The 23,586-nt window shown below is 36.2% G+C and overlaps 1 protein-coding gene across 1 annotated transcript in view; it reads left to right on the forward strand.

Annotated features, from left to right (window-relative positions):
* COPB2 (coatomer protein complex, subunit beta 2 (beta prime)) overlaps positions 1 to 23,407 on the forward strand; it is a 27,847-nt gene extending 4,440 nt beyond the window's left edge. Inside the window, exons 2-22 of the mRNA XM_012724878.1 lie at positions 1,115 to 1,252; positions 4,073 to 4,159; positions 4,644 to 4,770; positions 5,644 to 5,792; positions 7,809 to 7,955; positions 8,732 to 8,831; positions 9,331 to 9,473; positions 9,718 to 9,917; positions 11,133 to 11,243; positions 13,017 to 13,105; positions 13,192 to 13,298; positions 14,297 to 14,440; positions 15,035 to 15,165; positions 15,374 to 15,581; positions 19,165 to 19,275; positions 20,456 to 20,670; positions 21,982 to 22,074; positions 22,165 to 22,345; positions 22,518 to 22,586; positions 22,730 to 22,798; positions 23,028 to 23,407. Of these exons, the coding sequence (XP_012580332.1) occupies positions 1,115 to 1,252; positions 4,073 to 4,159; positions 4,644 to 4,770; positions 5,644 to 5,792; positions 7,809 to 7,955; positions 8,732 to 8,831; positions 9,331 to 9,473; positions 9,718 to 9,917; positions 11,133 to 11,243; positions 13,017 to 13,105; positions 13,192 to 13,298; positions 14,297 to 14,440; positions 15,035 to 15,165; positions 15,374 to 15,581; positions 19,165 to 19,275; positions 20,456 to 20,670; positions 21,982 to 22,074; positions 22,165 to 22,345; positions 22,518 to 22,586; positions 22,730 to 22,798; positions 23,028 to 23,123 (2,715 nt within the window). The 3' untranslated portion in view covers positions 23,124 to 23,407. The remainder of the gene's footprint in view (positions 1 to 1,114; positions 1,253 to 4,072; positions 4,160 to 4,643; positions 4,771 to 5,643; positions 5,793 to 7,808; positions 7,956 to 8,731; positions 8,832 to 9,330; positions 9,474 to 9,717; positions 9,918 to 11,132; positions 11,244 to 13,016; positions 13,106 to 13,191; positions 13,299 to 14,296; positions 14,441 to 15,034; positions 15,166 to 15,373; positions 15,582 to 19,164; positions 19,276 to 20,455; positions 20,671 to 21,981; positions 22,075 to 22,164; positions 22,346 to 22,517; positions 22,587 to 22,729; positions 22,799 to 23,027) is intronic.
* Positions 23,408 to 23,586: the final 179 nt, after the last annotated feature.

A 23,586-nucleotide genomic window follows, 5' to 3' on the forward strand; every position in this document is an offset into this window, starting at 1 on the left:
AAAAAAAAAAAAAAAGACAAACTGTAGTTACCCAGACCTATTTGGGAGACTTCTAAAAAAGTGAAGAAACTAGCTGGTTTCTGACAGTATTTGTTACTGCTGGTAATAAAATTAGAACTTTCAAGTGGAAATTAGAACTTTAGAAAACTTGTATCACTGAATTGACAGATTTCTAATAACTTTCAGGACTTACTGTTGACCTTGGTGGTGATATTAATTCAAATGATTTTTTAAAATGCTGTATACTGAAGTGTGTCAATATTTGGAAGCTCCACATAGCTGGGTAAACCAACCTTTGCAAATGACCAGTGCATGACGTTAGAAAATGATTCATGGTGAAGATACTTTTAAAATACAGACCTAGTCCAGTGGATTTTAATAACGGTATAAAAAATTCATTTATCTGGTTTCAGATTTCACACTGCAATTACCTTTAAGAAGCTACTACTTGTCAAATTACAGTGTTGTAGCAAGGTAGTATAGTCATAATTGAAAAAATTACTAAAATAACCTATTTTCAATTACATATCTTTGTGAGGACAGTTATTTTTTCATCTACATCAACTACAACCACATATCATAACATACTGTATATATTGAAGATCAAAACAAATATGAAAAGCCACTGTCTTCTATTAAATGGTAATTTAAAGAGTTGCAGAAATGTAAAACATTGTCACTCTTCTCACTGAATTTCTTTTGAAATGTAGTTATTTTTCATAAAAAATGTATTTAAGTTAACATGTATGTTTGTTTTCCCAATTGGAAGATGGAGTTTGTGTTTTAAAGTTGTCTAAGGCTTAATTTTTAGAATAGTAAATATTAATAACCTACATCAACAAAATAGCTCTAAGATCCTCAAAGTTGTTTAATAGTATAAATGGATCCTGAGACCAAGTTTGACATCCACTATTGTAAGTTTAAAATTTTTAAATGCTCATATTGTTCACATATGTGGGTGAAAAAGTAAACTGTGTCTACAAATTAGCAAAGTAAAAACTGAATTGTTTTGTAGACCTGTTAATACACTGTTTCTAGTTAACATTTTAAAGATGGTTTGTTTGGTATAGCAACTTAATGTTTCTTTCTTTCTTTCTTAATCTTCTCTCCTTAGCCTCTGCGACTTGATATCAAGAGAAAGCTAACTGCTCGATCTGATCGAGTGAAGAGTGTAGATTTGCATCCTACAGAGCCATGGATGTTGGCAAGTCTTTACAATGGCAGTGTGTGCGTTTGGAATCATGAGACACAGGTAAGAATTTTTACAGACTTTATTAGAAATACTGTATTTGAACATGTTTTAAATGAAAGAGAAGAAATATAACAGTCCAGGAGCTGTTGCAGGCTGTTGTTTCGAAACTTGTATAAAGAATTTTTAGTAAAGTAGAACTAACACGAAGTTACAGCTTGTGGGGAAAACCGTCGTACCCTTATATACAACATTTAAATGTTTTAGCTTTTGAAATTAAGGAACCTGACACCAATATGTAAGATCACCTGCTCTAGATGAAATATTTACTAGTGCTTGACTTCCTATGCCATGACAATTTTTAAATAATTTTTAATTTCACTTCTTTCCCCAAGTACTTAATATAATGATATGCAATAACTTTCAGTCAGCCATACAAAGTGTAGATTATTTGAAAGAAATATTTGATTACACATGAGAAGATACATCTTACAGACTCTTTAATTTAAATGCTTGTTTTACTCTCTTTCATCTGAGTAAACAGATATTTTCCAGTCTTTCTTGACCACCTTTAAATCTTTTTCTTTAAAAGTACAGAGCATTCAGCTGGTACTCTACCATGTAGTTAATGTTTCTATATATACAGTGATAATCCACAATATCCAAGGTTAAACTCTTGAAATCCAGATATAACTTATATTTGAGGCATTTAAGATGGCCAATATATAACAAAATAGGGTTAAGAAGTCAGAGTCAAGAGTAAACCTAAAAACACTCTTTGTCTTACATCACTATAATGAAACAGGACCAGGCTAGTACTATATTAGTGACTTTTGTGCACACTAATCCTTTGTTCTCTGCTACATCCCAGTATTACCTTACACATAGTAAATGCTCAATAATTTTTTATTGAACTATAATAAATAAGCATGCCACTGTATCACTGTTTGGATTTCTGTCCTGTGCTTTTTTTGCCTTTTCCTCCTTTTACTAATTTTATGCTTAACATATAGGTTGCTATCTCTTCTACCCCTCACTCGTCACCCCCCCATGTTTTGTAATTGTTCCTATGAATCCCCACTATTAGCTCTATTTAGCTGTCTCTCAACTCTGTCATAAAGTAATGCCCAGGTATACATCTTTGTCTTCTATAGGCTTTTCATCAACATAATACTGCTTCCTATGGGTCTTCCACTTTTCATTTTCTCTTTTGTACTCTTCCAGAGGGCAGGCTGTCTGCGTCCCATTTCATAATTATCTCTGGTAATTCCTTGTTTGATTTCCATTTTTTCTTCAAGAATGGAGATACAGTGAAAGTAGGACTTATCTTTTCTTGCTCCAGGTACACAGATAGACTCATATAGAGACCATAAGTCTTTGTTGAGTGTGGTTGGTCTATTGTGGTTTTCCCTGCTTTTCCCCCTCATTACTAACAGGAAATACTTTATACAAGAGCAGAATACTTGAAGGAACCCAAAAAGTTTTTGGAAGTAAATTTAAACGTACTTAAATTTCAAATAAGGAGCCACTATTTATAATCTTTGAAATACAAATCAGTATATTAGAATTTGAAGTCATCCTGTTAACTTTAATGATCTGGGAAAGTCTTATAACCATATTGAGACTCAGTTTGTGTTTGTGATCTATCATATAGCATACAAATGTTAGTCATTCTTTCCCTAAAATGTTACATTGAATGTAGCTGTTTCCCCTTTAGATTGTTTAGCTTGTAGAGCCTGGAGACCATCTATCTTGTCATTTGTACCAACAACACTTGATGTGGACTTGAGCCACATTTTTTCTGCAACTGCTTTGCTTGCTCAGTAGAACCCCAGATTTATTAGCTCCTCATGCACTTTACTGGATTTGTCTATCTTATAGATTTCTTGTTTCATCTGCTCTCATCTATCTATATCATAGTCAGCTGGTGGTAATTTTACAAGTTGGAGCTGATTCTCCATTTACTTAATCTTGTTTGAAGAGTCTTTGAAATCTTGCTTAGGAAGCCAAGTAGTTTCAACAGATCTTATGAATCAGTCCCAGTTCTTTTTATTTTGTGCATATTTATTTAGTACATTCTTTAATCCCAGAAAAAGGTGATATTTTCATTCCTCTCTGAAATAAAAAGAACTGACATCAAAGTGGGAGGACAAAAAAACGCAGTCATACTGGTCCTCTTATTAGGAGAGTCTCCTAGTTTTCTGCCTTTATCCTATGTGTAGAATCCCATTCTGAGCAGTTTTAAGGGACATGTGAATTACTCTTTTAATCCTTCACTAAAAAAAGGAGAGAAAGAGCACTTGGATGAAGGTATATTATTGCAAAAGAGTGAAAAGAATTGTATCTTGTTTATGAGTTGATGTTTTTAATTTAAAAAGAAGAAAATAGAAGCTAATTTATTCAACAAATACTTTTTCACGTTGATTGTTTACCAGTCACTATTCTAGGCTCTAGGAGCACAGTGGTGAACAAAATTACTACACTTCAGGAGCTTGGCAGGAAAGATTTACATAAAGCTAGTAGCTGTGAAGGTGCCATATTAGTCTAAAGTGCTGAGGGTAGGTTTTCAGGTAGAGAGACAGGAACAAAGGTAAGGCTGGAAGTGAACAAAGGTAAGAAAAGTAGGGAATGACCAGAAGAGCACAGAGGATATGGAATTCCATCAGGCGGTCATTTGCTTTCCTTTATCATTTATAAGCTTTGAATCAGTTAAAGAAAGAAAGATAATTGGGTCTTTTTTTTTTTTTACTCAGCTGTTTAAACTTTTGTATTTTAGCCTGAGAACGTTTTAAATTAGTAGTGACCTAAATAATTGGATGATTTAAATATGGCAAAATGGATGTATCTCATAACTCAGTGTGTATGTTCTTTTGAATTTTAAAGACCCTGGTGAAAACATTTGAAGTTTGTGATCTTCCTGTTCGAGCTGCAAAGTTCGTTGCAAGGAAAAATTGGGTTGTGACAGGAGCAGTAAGTAATTACATGGTTTTCTAATTCTGTCAATATTCTCTGGATTGTCAGTGATTTTTTTTTTTTTTTAAAGATTTATTTATTTGTGCATACAGAACTGGGGTACAGGCCAGAGGCTCAGAGGCGGTGAGAGGCTTCACCAGAGACAGTGGGGAACAGAACAGGCAGATTGAGGAAGTACACTGCTGAGGGGAGCAGCGGGCGGGTCAGGAGAGGTCTGCCACACCATGTGGTCACCTCCGGGGCAGGCGGGAATCGAACTCATGCGGAAGCGGCTTTAGATTCTCAGTGCTGTGCTTTAACTCACTGCGCCACCAGGGAGGACCCTGTCAGTGATTTTTTTAAATGAGTTGTAGAATTTTAGCTTTTCTTTTATTAGTTAGTGTGGTATTTTGGTATGGACTTCATACCTTAAACCTATAATAAACTTTTTGTGCAGTTTGCTTCATAATAGTAGTGATGGTTTTTGAATTTCCTTTTCTAGGATGACATGCAGATTAGAGTGTTCAATTACAATACCCTGGAGAGAGTTCATATGTTTGAAGCACACTCAGACTATATCCGCTGTATTGCTGTTCATCCAACTCAACCTTTCATCCTAACTAGCAGTGGTGAGTGATGACCCCTTTTGGTTGTATGCATCTCTTTAGTGATTCATTTTCATTCATTGAGACATGTAATTTTTTTACTGCTGTTACAAGTTGAGTTCTAATTCCAAGCAGCCTTTAAACTGTTTGAATCCATTAACTTGTATCTGTTGTTGCTGGTCGCCTTTTCATTTTAGGGAACTACCAGCTCTTAGAATTTGTATAGCAGTTGCTCCAGTCCCTGTCAGGGAACATCTGAAGGCCTAGATGCTTAAACATCTGTTGAACAGACTGCTACTTTACATGCTGATGAGCTAGGTTTTGGAGGATTGCCAAGTATCCTAGTCAAATCTTTCTGTTCCTAAGACTTCAAGACTTATATTTGTTCTTTCATATTTTGTGTCAAACAGTAGACCTTTTGGAGGGCAGTTTTAACAGTTTGGATTGATTTTATAATAGCTCCTTTGAAACATCTTTAAGTTAAAAATTGAGAAGTAATTAAAAATTTCTCAAAACCAATCTTGCATTATCAGAGCAAGTGCTTAGTCCCTAAATAATCATTGCCATCATTATTTAGTCATACTTAGACTGGAATCAAATGTGTGTCTCTCTTTCATCATTCCATAAAGCCCAGAGTCTTTCTTAAATTTTTCATGAAAATTTTATATTTGCTAATAGCAGTTTCACCACTTTACTTCCACTATCCAATAGAGAGCTTAGTCTCAGAATAAATAAGGATTTTTGAAAAACCTATTTAGTTCTGATTCCATTTCTATATATCATGGAATGTTGGTTTGTGTTAGATTTGCTGCCTTACAACACACAAAGATTCTGCTTCTTAGTTCTGAATGAAATGAATAGAAATTGGAACTAATTTGAATCTTTCTTTTGGCCTAGATGACATGCTTATCAAGCTCTGGGATTGGGATAAAAAATGGTCTTGCTCACAAGTGTTTGAAGGGCACACTCATTATGTAATGCAGATTGTGATCAACCCCAAAGACAACAATCAGTTTGCCAGTGCGTCTTTGGACAGGACCATCAAAGTAGGTGCCCACTATTTGTATCAGTTAAGATTATTGGTGAAATATAATTGTTTTAGATATTTTACTACTGGCTGCTCTGAAAGTTGTTCCTAACTTAGAAGTTTCTCTCAAAATTTCATTTTAAATAAGTCAAAATAGGACTTCTCATTTTCATCAGGAAGTACATATTTAGAAAAATATTGTGGCAACCTGGTTTTTTTTTTTCTTCTTCTTTTTCTTAATACTAATTCTTTTTTTTTTTTTTTAAGATTTATTTATTTATACATACAGATCTGGGGTATAGGCCAGAGGTGCAAGGGGAGTGAGAGGATTCACCAGAGACAGAGTGGGGAGCAGAACAAAGCTACTGACTTTGTTGAGGGGAGCAGCGTGTGAGACAGGAAAGGTCTGCCACACCATGTGGGTCACTTCTGGGACTGGGGATCAAACTCCTACTGAAGCTGCCATTGTCAACTTGCAGTGCTGCATCCTAACCTGTTGCGCCATCAGGGAGAGCTCTAGCCTGGTTTTCTTAATGAAGGAGTGTCTTCCATGTAGAAGAGTTATGTTATAATACTTAACATACTTCTGCTAGTGCAGAATAAAGGAAGTGACAGTATTTTCTCTAGGTTGCTATTTTCTTTTTGTTAACTCACTTTGGGCCTCGCTGATTATTAATGTATTTTATATTTAAATTTCATATTCTTCTTGTCAGTTCCCCACATAAGGATAAGGTCCTTTGTATGGAATATATGAGTTTCTAAAACTAGCTTCAACAAACATTATGAAACAGCTCGTCTAAACCTGGTCTACTTACCAGGTCTAGAGATGCCACAAATGTTCACAATCCTTACCATATTCAAGCTGTTTCCTCTACCAGCAGTATTCTTTATTTTCCCCTGGAGAGTTACTCACTTTTGAAATATAATTACTTACTCAGAGATGTTCTCCAGGCATTGTGTTCACTTCTGGTCAAAGCCATCATCTCATTCCTTCCATTGGTTTTTGGCCTGCACTACTCACCTTTATTATTAAATAATAATAAATTTGTGCCCAGAAATCTTTACCCCTGAATTGTTGATGTTTGAGGCAGGAGTTTTATGTCATGCCTCCCTGTATCGGATGTTCAGTAACACGTAATGCAGTGTCTGACCTATTCTTGTTGCAGTGAGTGCAGTTCCTTTTGTCATTATATTTAAAAGATCTTTATATGCATAAGTATAAAATTCTGTATTCATTTTTGTTTATACTTACATGCTTACATTTATATAACATTTCATTTACTTTTAACTTACATGAAATGTTATTTCACAGTGTAATAATTATTAAATATCCTGTCTGAATATCTTATTGCTTAACCTTGTTTTCCTTTTCACTGACTTATTCTTGCTTTTGATGTAAGTTGACAACTTTGAAATTAATTAAAACTTTTTTAGTGAACTGTATATTTTGAAAAAGAATTGCCTTTGACTGCTAAAGTTTGTTGTTTGCAGTTTACACATCGTCATGACTCTCCGCATGGCCTCCTATGTAGCAGGCGCTCTGTAAATTATTATTTGTAAAGATAGAGCTTCATATCAGTGCTGTAGTAATGTTTAACTACTTTTCCATACTTTTATTTTTTAATTAAGTGGTAATTTTATCCTTTTAATACATCTTACCAAATCTGCATTCATAAGCATTATATTAAATGTCTTATATAAAATCACTCTCTTGTCTTTGAAAGAGGTATTTCTCAGAGTATAGCTAGTATGTCACCTGGTGTGTCTGTTCAAAACCTAGATTTGATGGGCTTTTTTTATAGAGTCACTGTATCAATAATAGCTAGGGATAAAGCCTGGAAATTAAAATTCAATTTGGAATTGGAAATTCAAGTAAACTGAGAAAGAACAAAAGCAAATTAGTGAAACAGGGTGAATATTCTCTTGGCTTCTCTATCCTGTTCTTTGGCATTTTATATTATGTCGGAATTGTGATGGAACTGTATCCTGAAAGGCCAGGCCCTACTTTGACTACAGATGCTCTTGCTGTGTGCAGGTATGGCAGCTGGGCTCTTCTTCACCAAACTTCACTCTGGAGGGGCACGAGAAAGGTGTGAATTGCATTGATTACTACAGTGGTGGTGACAAACCATACCTCATTTCAGGTGCAGATGACCGTCTTGTTAAAATATGGGACTATCAGGTACAGTTTCTCATAACCTTGATTGCCATAAGGGAGACATGCTGCTCACTGTTTCTTACAGCACAATGGAAACTTGGGTTGTTGAACTCTGTTAACAACTTGAGGCCCTAAGTATTTGCACCTAAACTGTGCTGCCAGAATTCCATAAAAATGAATACAAATGTCAATCAAGATTTTAATAATAAAATGCATCATGTTTATTTTTATCTACGCCATTCTCCTTGTTGACAGCCATCCATTTATATTTGAAAGCAAGCACTTAAGTGAGCCATATCATGGCATGGCCATGGTGCAACCATTTGCCATATAGACTTCTTGTACACCAACAACTTATGTATTTTGTTACTATGATTTTGTCATGAAGATAAAATTTTTATTAAATTGTTTGATTTCAATGTGTTTATCACATCAAAGTTTCCACGCAGTTAATACTAGGCCTAGAAAACTAGTATTAGAAGCTTATTCAAATGTATGTTTAAATGCAGAATAAAAATACTAAAGACATTATCCTAGGAATTTAGGGGTAAAATATTTAGAGGAAAACCAGATCTTTTGGGGGGGGGGCATGGGAAAGGGGTGTTACTTTCTTTTAGATGTGATAGTTACATCTATATTTGCCTTTCTTGTCAAAACTTGAGAGAAAATACGTACACAAGAAAATTCTATCTCAGAAATTTCTAAATTACTATCTGGATTATCAAAACATGTGCATGGAAAAATAAGGATGGTTTCTTCCTTTTCACTAACAAAAAGTGTTTTCTTTGTCTTGATTACAGAACAAAACATGTGTACAGACACTGGAGGGACATGCCCAGAATGTTTCTTGTGCCAGTTTTCACCCTGAGTTGCCAATCATCATCACAGGCTCAGAAGATGGTAAGTTAGAAATGTGTGTTCCTGTGCTTATAATTAGTGAGAGGATAGTTAAGCAGGGTAGTGCCCTGAATTTGAATTGCAGGTTCCCAAGGATTTTAATATTTAGAATGTATTTTGATGTGTTGAATATATAAGCTGTAAAAAAGTAAAAAGGCAACATCATCATCATTCTAAAGTATTTTGGTATTAAGAAGGATTAATCTCACAGGATTAGACTAAATGCATGAGGAGCAATCACATGTGTAGAGCAATGTAACAGGTATTGTAACCTAGAAAGCCCTGCTATTGTTTCACATTTAAGAACACATTTCTTAACATTAATCTCTTATATGGTGTATTTATGTTGCTTTATAAAATCATAAACCTATAGGTAAAAAATTAAGCTGCCAGGAAGAAGTATCTTCTGTTTAAAATAAAGATTTCCATGTGTCTAGTTCACTAATATAGTTCACTGTTGGATGTTCAGATCAAAAGGGAATGTTCATATTGCTCTTTTTAGGAACCGTGCGTATTTGGCATTCAAGCACCTATCGTCTTGAGAGCACACTGAATTATGGAATGGAGAGGGTGTGGTGTGTGGCCAGTCTGAGAGGGTCCAATAATGTCGCTTTGGGCTATGATGAAGGGAGCATCATTGTTAAGGTAATTTCTAATTACATGCTCTCAATACATGGACATTTTTCCTTGTTTTTTTAAATCATGATTGTCTTCCAACTCACCAGTTTTATTAAACTGGCACTTCTTTCATTAAGCACTGGAGACTAACACTGGCAATTTGAAGTGGGAGAAAGGCACCCTCTATTAAAATGAAAATAGGAAATGTTTGTATTGTTGTTGTTTTATTTGTTTTCCTTTTCATTGCTAAGAGCCATTTTACATTCTTCAGCTTGGTCGGGAAGAACCTGCCATGTCCATGGATGCCAATGGAAAGATTATTTGGGCCAAGCACTCAGAAGTCCAGCAGGCCAACCTGAAAGCAATGGGAGATGCTGAAATTAAAGACGGGGAAAGATTGCCACTGGCAGTAAAGGATATGGGCAGTTGTGAAATATACCCTCAGACTATTCAGCACAATCCTAATGGGAGGTAAGCTGTCACCAAAGTCTTTCTCTAAGCTTTTGTGTATGTGAGAACAGGATTTGCATGTCCACAGCCTGTACCATTCCTGCCCCATGATGGACAGTCCTCATGAGCTGTGCCCTGGCTCACAGACCCCCTTGACATTGCTGTGGGCAGCCATACCAGTTGAAACACCCAGGAAGAATTTGAATGGCTAAATACTTTCATGCTTATTCTTATTTCTAGAATAATTGGGTTTGTGTCCTTTGAAAGTAAAAATATGTCTTTGCAAGACTTTAAGTTGTTATCTAAATACTTGCTGACTCGTTGTTCTTGATAAGAAAAGCTGACTCTGAGGTATGTGTCTTTTTAAAATGCTTTGGGATCAGTGAGAATACTGCTTCTTATTTGTGATTTGAACCATCGATTCATTTTCCTCCCTTAAGATTTAGAAAGCAACAACCACTGTCTGAGAAAAGAGTTTCTGGCCCATTGAGGTTAAAGCTGTAGAGCTGTAAAAGTTCTTTTACAGTAGATCTGGGCATATTACAGTGTTATCCTGAGTATTGAAAAATACAATGTGTAAACCAAGTATGCTGAGTAAATAGTATCTATAATTATTTGTAATATAATTTTCTCAGGGAGATTAAGAATACGTATACTTTTTCCTTAATATCATAAAGCACTTTTTTACTATAAATTTTGCATTTTACCTTTGGCAATATAATAGCAAGACAGGATTGTAAATTATAACTTTAAAAAGCGTTTTATCTGTATTGAGAAAATTTTTTGTTTGCTCATTTAATCCAGCTCTCAACAATTAGACTAAGGTATTTTTATTAATTTAACTGATCAGCTTTAAAATGAAAATAAGCCATGCAACAAGATAGTGCCTTCTTGGAGTGTAAATATAATGAGGAAAGTGCTGGACATCTAGGAGCTTCAGCAAGTGCTAGAAGGATTATTGGCATTCCCCCTGTTGTGTGTTCAGCTACTCTCTTCCTGCCTCCTGTATTTATAAGAGGCAGTTGTTCCAGTAACATTTTCAATAATAACCTCATCATATAATTTGCTTTTGCTTTTGTTGGGTAGAATATTTATGCCTACCTTTGTATTCAAAAAACTGTAACCTGAAAAGAAATTAATATTAGAAACATTTTACCATAAAGATGGATCATTGTTTCTTAACTTCTACATGTCATCAGTCCTCTGTTCTCTTTCCCTGGTTTCTGTAACTTCTAGGTTTGTTGTGGTATGCGGTGATGGCGAGTATATCATCTACACAGCAATGGCTTTGAGAAACAAGAGTTTTGGGTCTGCCCAGGAGTTTGCATGGGCCCACGATTCTTCAGAGTAAGTTTTCGCATGTGATATTCATCTCGCCCTGATTGTTGCTGGAAGTTCATGTTTGGCATATTTAAGATTTTCTCAAATTTCAGTATAGACTGTACTTGTGTATGTTAAAGAACAGCTTTCACCAAAACTGCCCATTGAATGCTTAGAGTCAGAAGCAGCTGTGCAGCCTACTCTTCCTTTGCTCTTTCAGCATTAGGTTTGAGCTGGCTCACCCAAGTTGCTCTAAGAGTCCCATTAAACTAGGGGCCCAATACCCATTCCCTTGTTGGAGCCTGGTGCTCGTGGACTCAAGCAAAGTAGGCCCCTAACCAAGTCCTTGGCAGGCCCACCTTATGACCTTGCTTCCTGAGATGCTCTTACTCCTTTATGAGATGCTTGCAACGTGGCATCTTGATGGAACTTCATTGAACCTATAAAAATTCATTTTCTGAGATATTACTCACACCCCTCCCCATTCCTAACAAAACAAATCATCAGATTTCAAATGTTGATAAAATGTTATCATTGAAAGTAGGATAAACCATTTAACTTTAATTTATACTAGTAACTGACTGATTTCTTTTTGACTCCTTTTGGGTATATGTAGTGTAGACATGATTTGATTTTTTTCAGCCCACACACTGAATTACATATTCACATTTTTTTCTTAGTTTTGTTTTCCCCATATTTTGTGGTGTTCCCTACCCACAGTAGTAGGTAACTTAGGGCTCAGCCCTAAGTTGTGTATTCCTGTATAATAAAATCATGTCTTTTATCTGTTTAACAAAGAGGCTCATTGAGAGGTAAGGAAAGGTTTTGATCTTTTCACAGATATCCAAAATACAAGAATACATGTAACAGTTCCATATACTAAAAGCTATTTTGTTAGTACCTTAGCAGTAGTATAGTTCTTGAGTTGACTTACCTCTCAATATATCTCTCCCTCTGTTTTGGTACTTCCTGCTTTTTGGCTTTATCCAGTGATGATCCTGTTCAGTATCTCTCCTGTCTTGAGCAAAGGACTTACATCACTTCTCAAAACTCTCAAATATCCACTGACAGCAACAGCCCCTCCTCATGGCAGAAGCCAGAATATACACACATTTTTATTGCCAAATTTGGTTCACTAATAGCCACCATTTTTTTTTCTAAATCACATTTTGATATAATTTACACCTACTTTTATATATAATTTATTATACAAAATAAAAATGCAAAATAAATTTTTTAAAATGCACTTGTAAGTGAACCTTTTGATGAATTTGGGAAAATGTTTATAATCTGTAACAACACCAGCACACTCACCTCCTTCCCCAACCCCTGGCCCCTGCAAACTCTGATCTGCCTTTTGTCAACATGTGGATTAGAGTTGTCTGCTTTAGAGTTCCATACTTTTGTGTGGCTGCTTTTGCCCTGCATGTTCTTGATCATTCATATTGTTACAAGGACCAGTAACTGCATCTTTTTCTACAGAGTGGTATTCCATTGTATGAATCTACCATAGTTGGCTTAGTCAGTGACCTTTTGATAGCCACTTGAGTAGTTCTTTTTGTTTTTCAGTCTCTAAAATAGTGTAAGCCCTAGTAATTTGTGTAATAAAGTTTAAAGCCCATCCATTTTTTGTTCAACTCTAAGGAGGCATTGATCTCTTAGGGAAAATACATACTAGTGAAATCTTCAAAAATTTGTTTTTGCATAATTCAATACTAAAATATATATGTGAAGTTGCTTGTTAAGATTTGATGGATTTATGGCTTAGTAAATAATATGTTGTCTTCCTTTTCCCCCCAGATATGCGATTAGAGAGAGCAACAGTGTTGTAAAGATATTTAAGAACTTTAAGGAAAAGAAATCATTTAAACCAGATTTTGGAGCTGAAAGTGAGTGCTATTTATATGAGATATATTTTTAGAAGCTTTGTAATGGTTCACAAATTTCTAACCAAAATCTCTTTTCTTCTTTATAGGTATCTATGGCGGCTTCTTACTGGGAGTCAGATCTGTAAATGGCTTAGCTTTCTATGACTGGGACAATACAGAACTCATTCGCAGAATTGAAATTCAGCCTAAATATGTGAGTACCCCCCATTGTTGTTTTTGTGTGTGTGTCTTTATGAGGAGCTCTGAGTCCTTGAAGCTCAGAAGCCTCCTTTGTACTGCTGGCCCTGATCCATTGAGTTAGGATCAGTGCCATTCACCTCAAGATTGCTTACAAAGATAAAATCGTGCTATTTGAACAAAGCAATAGATGTTGGATATTTTGAAGAGTAGATAAAATTATACAAATGCCCAATGCTATTACTCATTTACAAATGACTTTAGGCAGGTTTTGAAAGGTGTGCTTTGAAGGCAGAGTCTAGTAGCTCTTGACTCGGAAAGGCCTGAGAGGCCCCCACTCTCTACTCAGAAAGCCTTATTATACTTTACCTAACAGACTTTAAAACTCTAGGTGGTATCCTCCAGTGACAAAATTTTCTGCCTTTAGAATGACCTGCTGATTTGAGAGCTTTTACCATTGGGAAATTATCTTTGGAGACAAATTCTCCTCCCTAAGCTCCTGGTTCTGCTTTCTAGAGTATGTATTCTCAGTGAGGTCATAGTGCCCCCAGGGGTATAAAAATTGGTTTCTATGATCCAAAAGCATATTCACATGCATTTACACATCACATGTGTGTATGCCATATGTGTGTAAAATATGTAGTAGTTGTGGTACTTCCTTGGAGAATGTGTGGAATGAAGGTATGGTAGGCATAATGAAAACAAAGAAGGTAAGAGAAACTGTTCTGGAGCACTAGGGAATTGACTGCTGCTCTAAATTACAGCACACTCATTGTCTGCTGACAGCATTTCCTTCTGTCTCCTTAGGTCAGGTCTTTGATTTCTAGGCTAACTCGAGCAACACTGCCCTGTCCGCCCTGCCAAGTAATGTACATACTCACTACCACCATTGTTAAGTACACACTTACCATCTTTATGTAAGAAGATAAATCTTACAAGAAACAAAGTGCATGCAGTTTGTCATTCACTCAGAAATCTGAGGTCATTTGTCTGTTTTTGTTTGTCACGTTGTAGATTTTCTGGTCTGACTCTGGAGAACTAGTCTGTATTGCCACCGAGGAGTCATTTTTTATCCTTAAGTATCTGTCGGAAAAAGTCTTGGCTGCACAGGAAACACATGAGGGAGTTACTGAAGATGGGATTGAAGATGCCTTTGAGGTAATTATATCAGCACAACTTTAGCTTTGTTGTTAAGTGATTTATATTCTTATAATAGTACTTAACTGATGTTAACATTTTATAATAAATTATGTTTGGGGAAACTAAGCATTTCAAGGGTTCTGTTGAAAGTGGCAACTGTAAACTTGGCTCAGATCAGGGTCTGAAATTTGTGCTCTGGTGTTAGGAAATCTTTAGACTCAATTTGATGTCGTTTGGTAAGAAAATTAGAAGGCATCTTGCCAGAGTTTTCAGATGGCAAAGAAATCCTGGAAGATTTTACGAAATACTCATTATTCCAGTTTTGTATGTAACTTGGAGTTCTTAGATCAGCACTTTTCTGGATCACGGCTTTGATGGAACAGTGACATTTTACATTACAAATATTTATCCAGGAAACTGTTCTTAAATGAAGAAGAAAAACAGAAATGCCAAAGAAAGATTTTCTTTATTGAACTTCATTTTGCATTTGCATTGGGTTTTACCTGCATTCCATTAATTCTACCCCCTCCCCTAATTGTGTTCAGTTTTTGATATTGATAGGCTTTCTAATGTTGAATAAGATAATAAATGAATTTTATTTTCTTTCTGTAGGTTCTTGGTGAGATTCAAGAAATTGTGAAAACAGGGCTGTGGGTAGGTGATTGCTTCATTTACACAAGTTCTGTGAACAGATTAAATTATTATGTCGGTGGAGAAATAGTCACCATTGCCCACTTGGACAGGTAGGTGGCAGAGTATCATTTTGTGTTTGTCTTAGGATTCCAAAAGGTGTCCTTTTTAAATAAAACCTACTGCTGACTTGTAGCAGTGATAGACCTAATTTGTCATTGTATTGTAATTACTAACCAAATCACGTCAATAAAGTGAGACTGTGTGTGTGTGTCTTCTCATTAGGGCTGGCTTATAAGTGAGTTTCTGTTTCTCTTATAGGACAATGTATCTCCTGGGCTATATTCCTAAAGACAATAGGCTTTACCTGGGGGATAAAGAACTGAACATTGTTAGCTACTCCCTGCTGGTTTCAGTGCTGGAGTACCAGACAGCCGTCATGCGGAGGGATTTTAGCATGGCAGATAAGGTCCTTCCCACCATTCCGAAAGAACAGAGGACCAGAGTTGCACACTTTTTGGAAAAACAGGTAAGGGGTTTTTTGGTTTGTTTTCTTTATTTTTGTTAAAACCAGCAATGAAAGTATGTTCGTATGAATTATTTCTTAATTGCCACTGATTTCTTTATGACCATGGAATTTTTCTGTAAATTTTCCTTCTTGCTCATTGCCTTTAGTATATAGGAAGTGATTATTAGTTTTCAATTTTGTAGACATCTTTTCCATTTTATCAGTATTTTCATTTCTGCGCTGTTTTTCTATCCTAGCTAATTTATCATTAATATGTCATTTTTTACCATGATGATAATACATATGCAAAGCTTAAGAAAAAACCGCCTTACTTTTCCCTGCTTCATTTCTGCTTCTTCCAGGTAATTTTAATTTTTTTAGTTAATTCTCGTTATTTCCATACCTCTAAATAACATGCTTCTATTATTATTACTCAGCTTTAAGCATTTCTTGTGACTTCCCACTACATAAGAGATGAAGATTCATCTTGCACCCATCCCTACCCTGCTTCTACCACATACATACCGCTTTCCTATTTCCTGCCTTTCTAATACAGTTATATCACAATAATGACTCAATTAGTACTCAGTGTCTACATAGTTATGACTGAGTAAACACTACTCAGAGTAAAGTCGTGTGTATTTGAGCTTTTCTGTATCGCTTTCTATGTGGTAAATGTCTTTTTTTCTCCCTTTTTTAACTTAGTTAATTTCTCCAGACCTTTCTCGTTCTCCAGATTTCCTTAATACACCCTTTCACCATGTTTAGTCTGCTTCAGTTGGAGTGCGTTTTCTGCTCTCATGAAGGCTGTCAGTTCCCTCACCACCATCTTGCTACTTCTTCTGCCTCTCTCGTAACTTAGATCCCCATTGTTTACAACATATCCCCTCTCTTCTTACCTGGTTTATATGCCTTCATTTTACTGGAGCATGTCCTTCAGTAGTTTTCAGACAAATGGACAGTAAATTTTTTGTGACCTTGCTTATCTTTGTGCTATTATTCTAGCTCAAAACATATTTAATCATTTTACTAGAATAAAATCCTAGATTGGAGGGAATTTTCTCAGAATTTTTGGGAGCATTGTTCCATTGCCTTCTAACTTGCAAATTTTGTTAAAGTCTTTATTCCTGATTCTCAATATTTGATCTGTTTTTTCTCTCTGGAAACTCTTTGGATTTTGTACCCATCGTTGTGGGACATTGTGATGATGGATGGCCCTTTATCAGGGCCAGTTGCTAGTCATTCTTCTGGGTATTAGTTGAGCTCTTTTAATTTTATCGTAGAAGTTATTTTTTAATAAATTTCTCTGATGGTTTCCTTCATTTTCTGTAGTCTCTCTGTGCAGTTGTTCATTCAGTTATTAGACTTCCTGCACTGGTTTTGTTTTGTTATTCTTAGACTTTTTAAATTTTTTTCTTGTTTATGGATGAAAGTTTCTCTTTGATATGAATATCTTAAGGATATGAATGATAGTTTTTTGCTGCTTTATAATTTTCTCTTATTGTGGTATGTTTCCTTTAAGTTTATGTTAGTGGCTCATTTTGATCTCTGTCTTTCCTTCTAGAGATTTTCTTGAGGTGTCTGATAATGCTTGGGTACTAATTTAAGAGTGGAGAGCTAAGAAACAAAGCAAAAAGTTTTAGTTTGTGGGTGGGCTTTTTAGGTATACACTTCACAGTATGTGATGAGGCTGGGCCATTTGTCAATATCTTCATCTAATGTACTTAATGTCTCCACTTATTCAACTAGTGAATTTAGTTAACACCACGGAACCAGGCACTGTTCTAGCTGGTATATAGACTCATCGATGTGGTAGTATTTATAAGGTTTACCTTTCAGTCTGGTTAAGCGTTTACTCTAAAATCTGAGTAGAAAATGTCTCAGTATTTTTCTTAATCTCCGTATCCATTCTCATAATCTCCTGTTTCCTTTTGAAACTCAGTACTTTGGGTGTGCAGGGTACCCTTAGATTGGATGCCCCAGTTACTGTCTCCAAAGACTAAACATGTCTTGAATGTGGAGAGATGAGTAGTGACTGGGGGTTTTCCATCCCTCTTATATAGACTTTCAGGCTGTTTTGTAACTACCCTTCATAGGGAACCTTTGGGGATGCTACAGGGTGAATCAGGTTGTTTCTATACTATCTTCACTCCTTGTTTAATGTTAGTTTTTCTTAGTATTTTATCTGAATATTTGTACTCCTCCATCAGCTTTTCAGCTTAACTCTGCCTTTTTCTGTATCCTTGGAGTCTATGCCTTCAAAAAGGAATCCCTTTATGTCTTTTCAGTGGATATTTGGAAAAAGATGAGGTGTATTTAGTTTACCTCATTTCATCTGTTTTGCAGTTCCCTGAATCTAAGTAATTCCATAGACCTTCCATCTTTACTCTGGTTTTATATTGTCTACATCTGTTCTAGGGAAGAAAAGGAATAACAGGTTTTCAGAATGCCTTATTTACCTGGTGTTCACGGAATAATGGGGAAGCAGCAGCCAGTATATTTTTAACTTTAAACACAACAATACAGCCATCCTGGCGATCCATTCTCACAGAACTCCTTGGAAAGCTGTCCACCCAGACCACCCTATACCCAACCATGCTCCCTCAGTAGTGGGAGCCAAAGGCTTGCCCATGGGGCAAACCCATCCATCATTACTGCTCATTTTGGAGGAGAGGCTAATTTAGTGTTAAAAACAGTTGGTTTAAATAAAAACCTATTTATGATAACTGAATGGGGCATGAGGAGGCAATTTTGGACCTCCTGCCCTCTGGAATACTTGCTGATAAGTAAGCTGGATATGAGACTGACAGGAAAGGCATAAAGACACCTAGTTAGTGTCAAGACCTGAAAGCAGTGTCTGCTAAGTGACCTCCAATGATAAGAAATTGGAAGGTTTTACATTTGAGTTTGTTTTGTTGTATTTTTTGAGGGTCTGGACTAGCTAGTCTAACACCCATCTTTAGTGAGTAGATTGCAAACAGCCAGTTCTACACTACTATGCTTGTGGTTTTGAAATGAATCTTAACCAACATTCCAAAGTCCTTTGCCTTTTTGATGTTTGTTTACTTTTACATCTCTAACTTTATTAGTTATTATTTTACTTGAACTTTTATCTAGCACTGGTCAACTTCCACTGCTTTGGGGAAAAAAAACAGTAGGCGTTGTATACTTGAACTTTGTCCATCATGTTCATTCTTACCAAGTTACTGAGTACTTAATTGTCTGCTCACTGAAGAGTAATTTTTGGTTTTGTTATTAAAGTTAGAAAATATATGGGCTCTTAAAGTAGCTATCATCCTATTTTAATTTAAATAGTAAATGTAAAGAACAGTATGGGGACCTTTATTTCTTAATTTTTTATTGGGGCAGTATTGGTTGACATTGTTGTTTTACTTTGGAAACATAGAATCCCCTTACAGAGTATTTTGTTATCATTACCTTTGTTTCATACGCTTCTTGTCAGCAGCATATTTGTAGTTTGACAGGGAAATGATTTGCTATGTGACACACACACTATGTACACACACACACATTTCTACACACATACAGGTTACCCATAAGCTTTATAAACAAATACATACACTTTATATATTTATCTTTTTAGGGCTTCAAGCATCAAGCTCTCACAGTATCTACAGATCCTGAGCATCGCTTTGAACTTGCTCTTCAGCTTAGAGAACTAAAAATTGCATACCAGTTAGCAGTGGAAGCAGAGGTATGTACTAATACACAGTTTTAATAACTGATGAAAAGATCATGGGTGTTTCTATATGCATAACATAGGTCATGTTATTAAAGTTTTCTAAAATGCAGATTTTTTATTACTCATTTTGGTGAGGTTAATTTCTCTTTTGGCTTTTGTAAAAATAAATTATGTTAATCCTTGCATAAATTAAATGGATTACATTGGAGATAACATTAGCATCCTAATTTGCATAAGAAAAAGTGTTTTCATGTCTTCCTTGAGACCTTATCTGGGAGAGAAGAGTAAAGATAGTAGATAAACCAGTCTGGGGATTCTAAACAAGTGCAGATAGCAGTAATTTCCCAATATCCTAATCTAGTGAAAAAGATTGATTTCAAAGGTTTCTTCCATTTTGAAATACATGACAGTTTCACAGGTTTTGTATATTGAGATCTTCTAACTGTGACTTATGTCTGATTTATTTAAATCCAACTGTGATTTATTTACTATTCATTTCAGATGTACAAAATAAATTAACTATGTAAGATCACCCAAATGTGCAACATTTTGATTTGTGAGAAGTTAGCAAGTAACATATTTATTTATTTATTTATTTTTTAAGATTTATTTTATTGTACATACAGAATTGGGGTACAGGCCAGAGGCTCAGGGGTGGTGAGATGCTTCACCAGAGACAGAGTGGGGAGCAGAACAGGCAGATCTACGAAGTACACTGCTGAGGGGAGCAGCAGGCGAGCCAGGAGAGGTCTCCTGCGCCATGTGGTCACCTCCGGGGCAGGCGGGAATCGAACTCATGCGGAAGTGGCTTTAGCTTCTCAGTGCAGTGCTTTAACCTGCTGCGCCACCAGGGAGGGCCGTAACATATTTATTTTTACTAAATATTTAAGGACAGATAGTTTTCTACTTTTTCAAAAATATACTAAATCATGTGTTAGAATTGCAGGTGAAGTTTTAAATACAATGGATTGATAATAATTATTAATATATCATTGAACTTGATTTATGTATGAATAATTTCTATTTCATTTATATTTGTTATTCCATTCTTATTTTGGGATAATATATATAGATGTATCTATTTATAGCTATATATCTTCCACATTAACATGGTAATGCTCAAGTTAAATAGTGTTGTTAGAAATTCAGATGTTTATTTCAAAGGTATTTGAACTTGGAAACTCTCTTACAGTCAGAACAGAAATGGAAGCAACTTGCTGAGCTTGCCATTAGCAAATGTCAGTTTGGCCTAGCCCAGGAGTGCCTGCACCATGCTCAGGATTATGGGGGTCTGTTGCTTTTGGCCACTGCTTCTGGAAATGCTAGTATGGTGAACAAGCTGGCAGAGGGTGCAGAGAGAGATGGCAAGAATAATGTGGCTTTCATGAGCTACTTCTTACAGGGCAGGTAAGTATTAACTTAACCTTTAAAAGATGTCAGCGTAGTAACTAAAAGCACTTCTCATTGACTTTTGAGAGTGATTTTGGGAGAAGAGTGTAAAGAATGACCTCTGGAGAGAGGATTGCTATTGCCAGAGGGTGGGGGCAGTCAGAGGACAGTGCAGTTTGAACAGTGTGGTCCTCGCCTTTAGTAGCGGATGCTCTCCATACATCTGTCTGGATGTTCGCGTTAAATGAGCTATTCAAGATGACTCTACCTGGAGAAATGTTAAATCCCTTCCCCAGCCCTGCCACTGATAGCTGAGGTGTTTTATTTTATGGCAGGAGGCTATTGTGCTTCTCCAACTGGTACCTAGAGGACTCATAGTTTTGTCCAAAGTGGATAATTCTCATCTGTTCATGCCAAGGATAAAGGGTATGAGGATACCAGTGACTTTACATTTTAGTCCAACTATAGAACATAAAGTGTTATTTTATATGTAACATTGGTTGATCATATCACGAAACAGCACAAAAGTATTCATTTTACATACTAATTTCTCTTAAACACCATTTTATCGTAACTTGGAATGTGTACCTCAATATATGTAAGTTTATGTCCTTATAAGAATAGATCCACTATTTCTTATTCATGATTCAAAAATCTGAAGATTTTTTATAACTTGATGACTAAACTTGACCTTTACTCTGAAATAGTACTACTGTTCATTATTTTTAATGCCACTTGGTGCATTTTTATCAAACCTTTTAGTATTAATATTACTGTAGGATATTGTTGGACTTTTATTTGATGCTGATTACACTATATAACATACATGTATCACTGCCTAAAATCCAAATAATTCTTTATTCTGTAATACATTATTCATTTTATCAAACTTATATTAAAAAATTGAAATTAAAAAACAGGCACTTGGATAGCTTCCTACTGGGTATCACTGGATCATCCAGCACAACCAATGTCAAGAGACCACCCTTTACGTTCCCAATTGGAAAAGTGGATTTCCGCCTCCCCTCCTGAGGTCTTTAGACATGCTCATTTTTGTTGTCTTCTTTTATCTTAAAAAGCCCCTTTAGAATTTTCTTAGTTCTTAAAACCAGTTGAGATTGAAGGTGGTCAAAAAAGCTGTCTTATCTGTCATTATGATACACAACCAGTGATGATGAGTCAGTGACTCAAGTATAAAAAGGGGTGTACATGTGGAGCTAGGAAGGAAGTGCTGACTTTGCAACACTAAGTCCACAATTCTTTCATGTGTTAAGTGCCCATTGCATAGTGTCTGTTCTCTGTAACTGTACCTTCCTTTTTCATCTTTAGGCTTGATGCTTGCCTGGAGCTCTTGATTAGAACAGGCCGACTGCCAGAAGCTGCTTTCCTGGCCCGGACTTACTTACCCAGTCAGGTTTCAAGGTACAGACTTTTGATTTTAGGAATTAAGTGTTAATAGATAAAAACAGCACACTCAGTCAGCCTCCCTTTGTTCCATGGTATCTGTAATAGGGTGGTGAAACTCTGGAGAGAAAACCTTTCAAAAGTCAATCAGAAAGCAGCAGAATCCCTTGCTGATCCAACAGAGTATGAAAACCTTTTCCCTGGATTAAAGGAAGCCTTCGTTGTGGAAGAATGGGTGAAGGAAACACATGCTGATCTGTGGCCAGCCAAACAATACCCACTTGTCACGGTGAGCTCTGGGGTGCCCCGGCCTCATCTGCTGTGACTGCAGGACGGAAGTGCATTCATGGCTTCTGGTTTTGAAATGCACTATACATCAATTATAGTTAGGCCGAGACTTAAAGTTCATAGATGAATCACAACTTCAGAATATTTCATCTCACTGTTTTATTCTCCGATAGCCAAATGAAGAACGAAATGTTATGGAAGAGGCAAAAGGCTTCCAGCCTTCAAGATCTGCAGATCAACAGGTCAGTGAAAGCCTATATGAAATAATCTGGTTAAGATGTGTTTCTAAGTACCAGCTCTAGATTCCTAATCCCAATCAATCTTCCTTTGGGGACAATAAAGCAAATTCCTTTGTTTTTATATGTATCTATCCTTGGACTTTCAGGAACCCGGTGAGAAACCTGCTTCTCCTACTCCAGTTATTGTGGCCTCTCACCCAGCCAACAAAGAAAAGGTACAGACATCATCCCCGCACTGTCCAGTGGTCCCCAGTGCCATCCCTTCCCCCTGCCCTCCCATGGATGTCTGCAGGATGCACAGGCCTCTGCATTTTAAGTGATGTCATCACTTCCAGAGCAGGGGCTTTAGAATGGGAGGATGCCTTGTTTGACTTTTTTAGTTCTCCTTGGATCACGACTCAGAGATTACACAGTTCTTTATTACCCTTTTGCTTTTCTTCACAGACTTTACTTGAACTGGAAGTTGACTTGGATAATTTGGAATTAGAAGATATTGACACAACAGATATCAACCTTGATGAAGATATTTTGGATGATTGAATGCAATGCTTCCCACCTACCCGACTAAACAGATCATTATTATGGACAGGTATTGATCCCCTGCCCACAGTGCTTTGCACTCTTGAGAAACTCCTTAGATTTTTATATGTAAGCGCTGTGGACCACTGGGAGCACAGTGCCCTCCTCACATGAGGAGTTCATGTGCAGCATCTAAATCGCTATGTTTGTCAGCTAAGACAGACGTGGACTTTGATTTTTTTTCATATTCTCATTAGACTTTATCTCATAAAATGTTTTGAATTAAAGAAGATACTTCAAACTTTCTTTTCTGATAATGAAAATAGGTTTCTAATTTTAGAACACTTAACACAAAATTTGCATCGTACCCAGAGACCAGCCCACCACATTTTCTTTTCTTTGCAAACTAACTCGTATTTCCAAATATCATCCATCACATTTTTCGTAGAACTGAGTATCCTTACTACAATTCTCTAAACTTTTT

Source organism: Condylura cristata, unplaced genomic scaffold (genome assembly GCF_000260355.1).
Source record: "Condylura cristata isolate star-nosed mole 26May11 unplaced genomic scaffold, ConCri1.0 scaffold00014, whole genome shotgun sequence".
In the NCBI taxonomy this organism is placed as follows: Eukaryota; Metazoa; Chordata; class Mammalia; order Eulipotyphla; family Talpidae; genus Condylura; species Condylura cristata.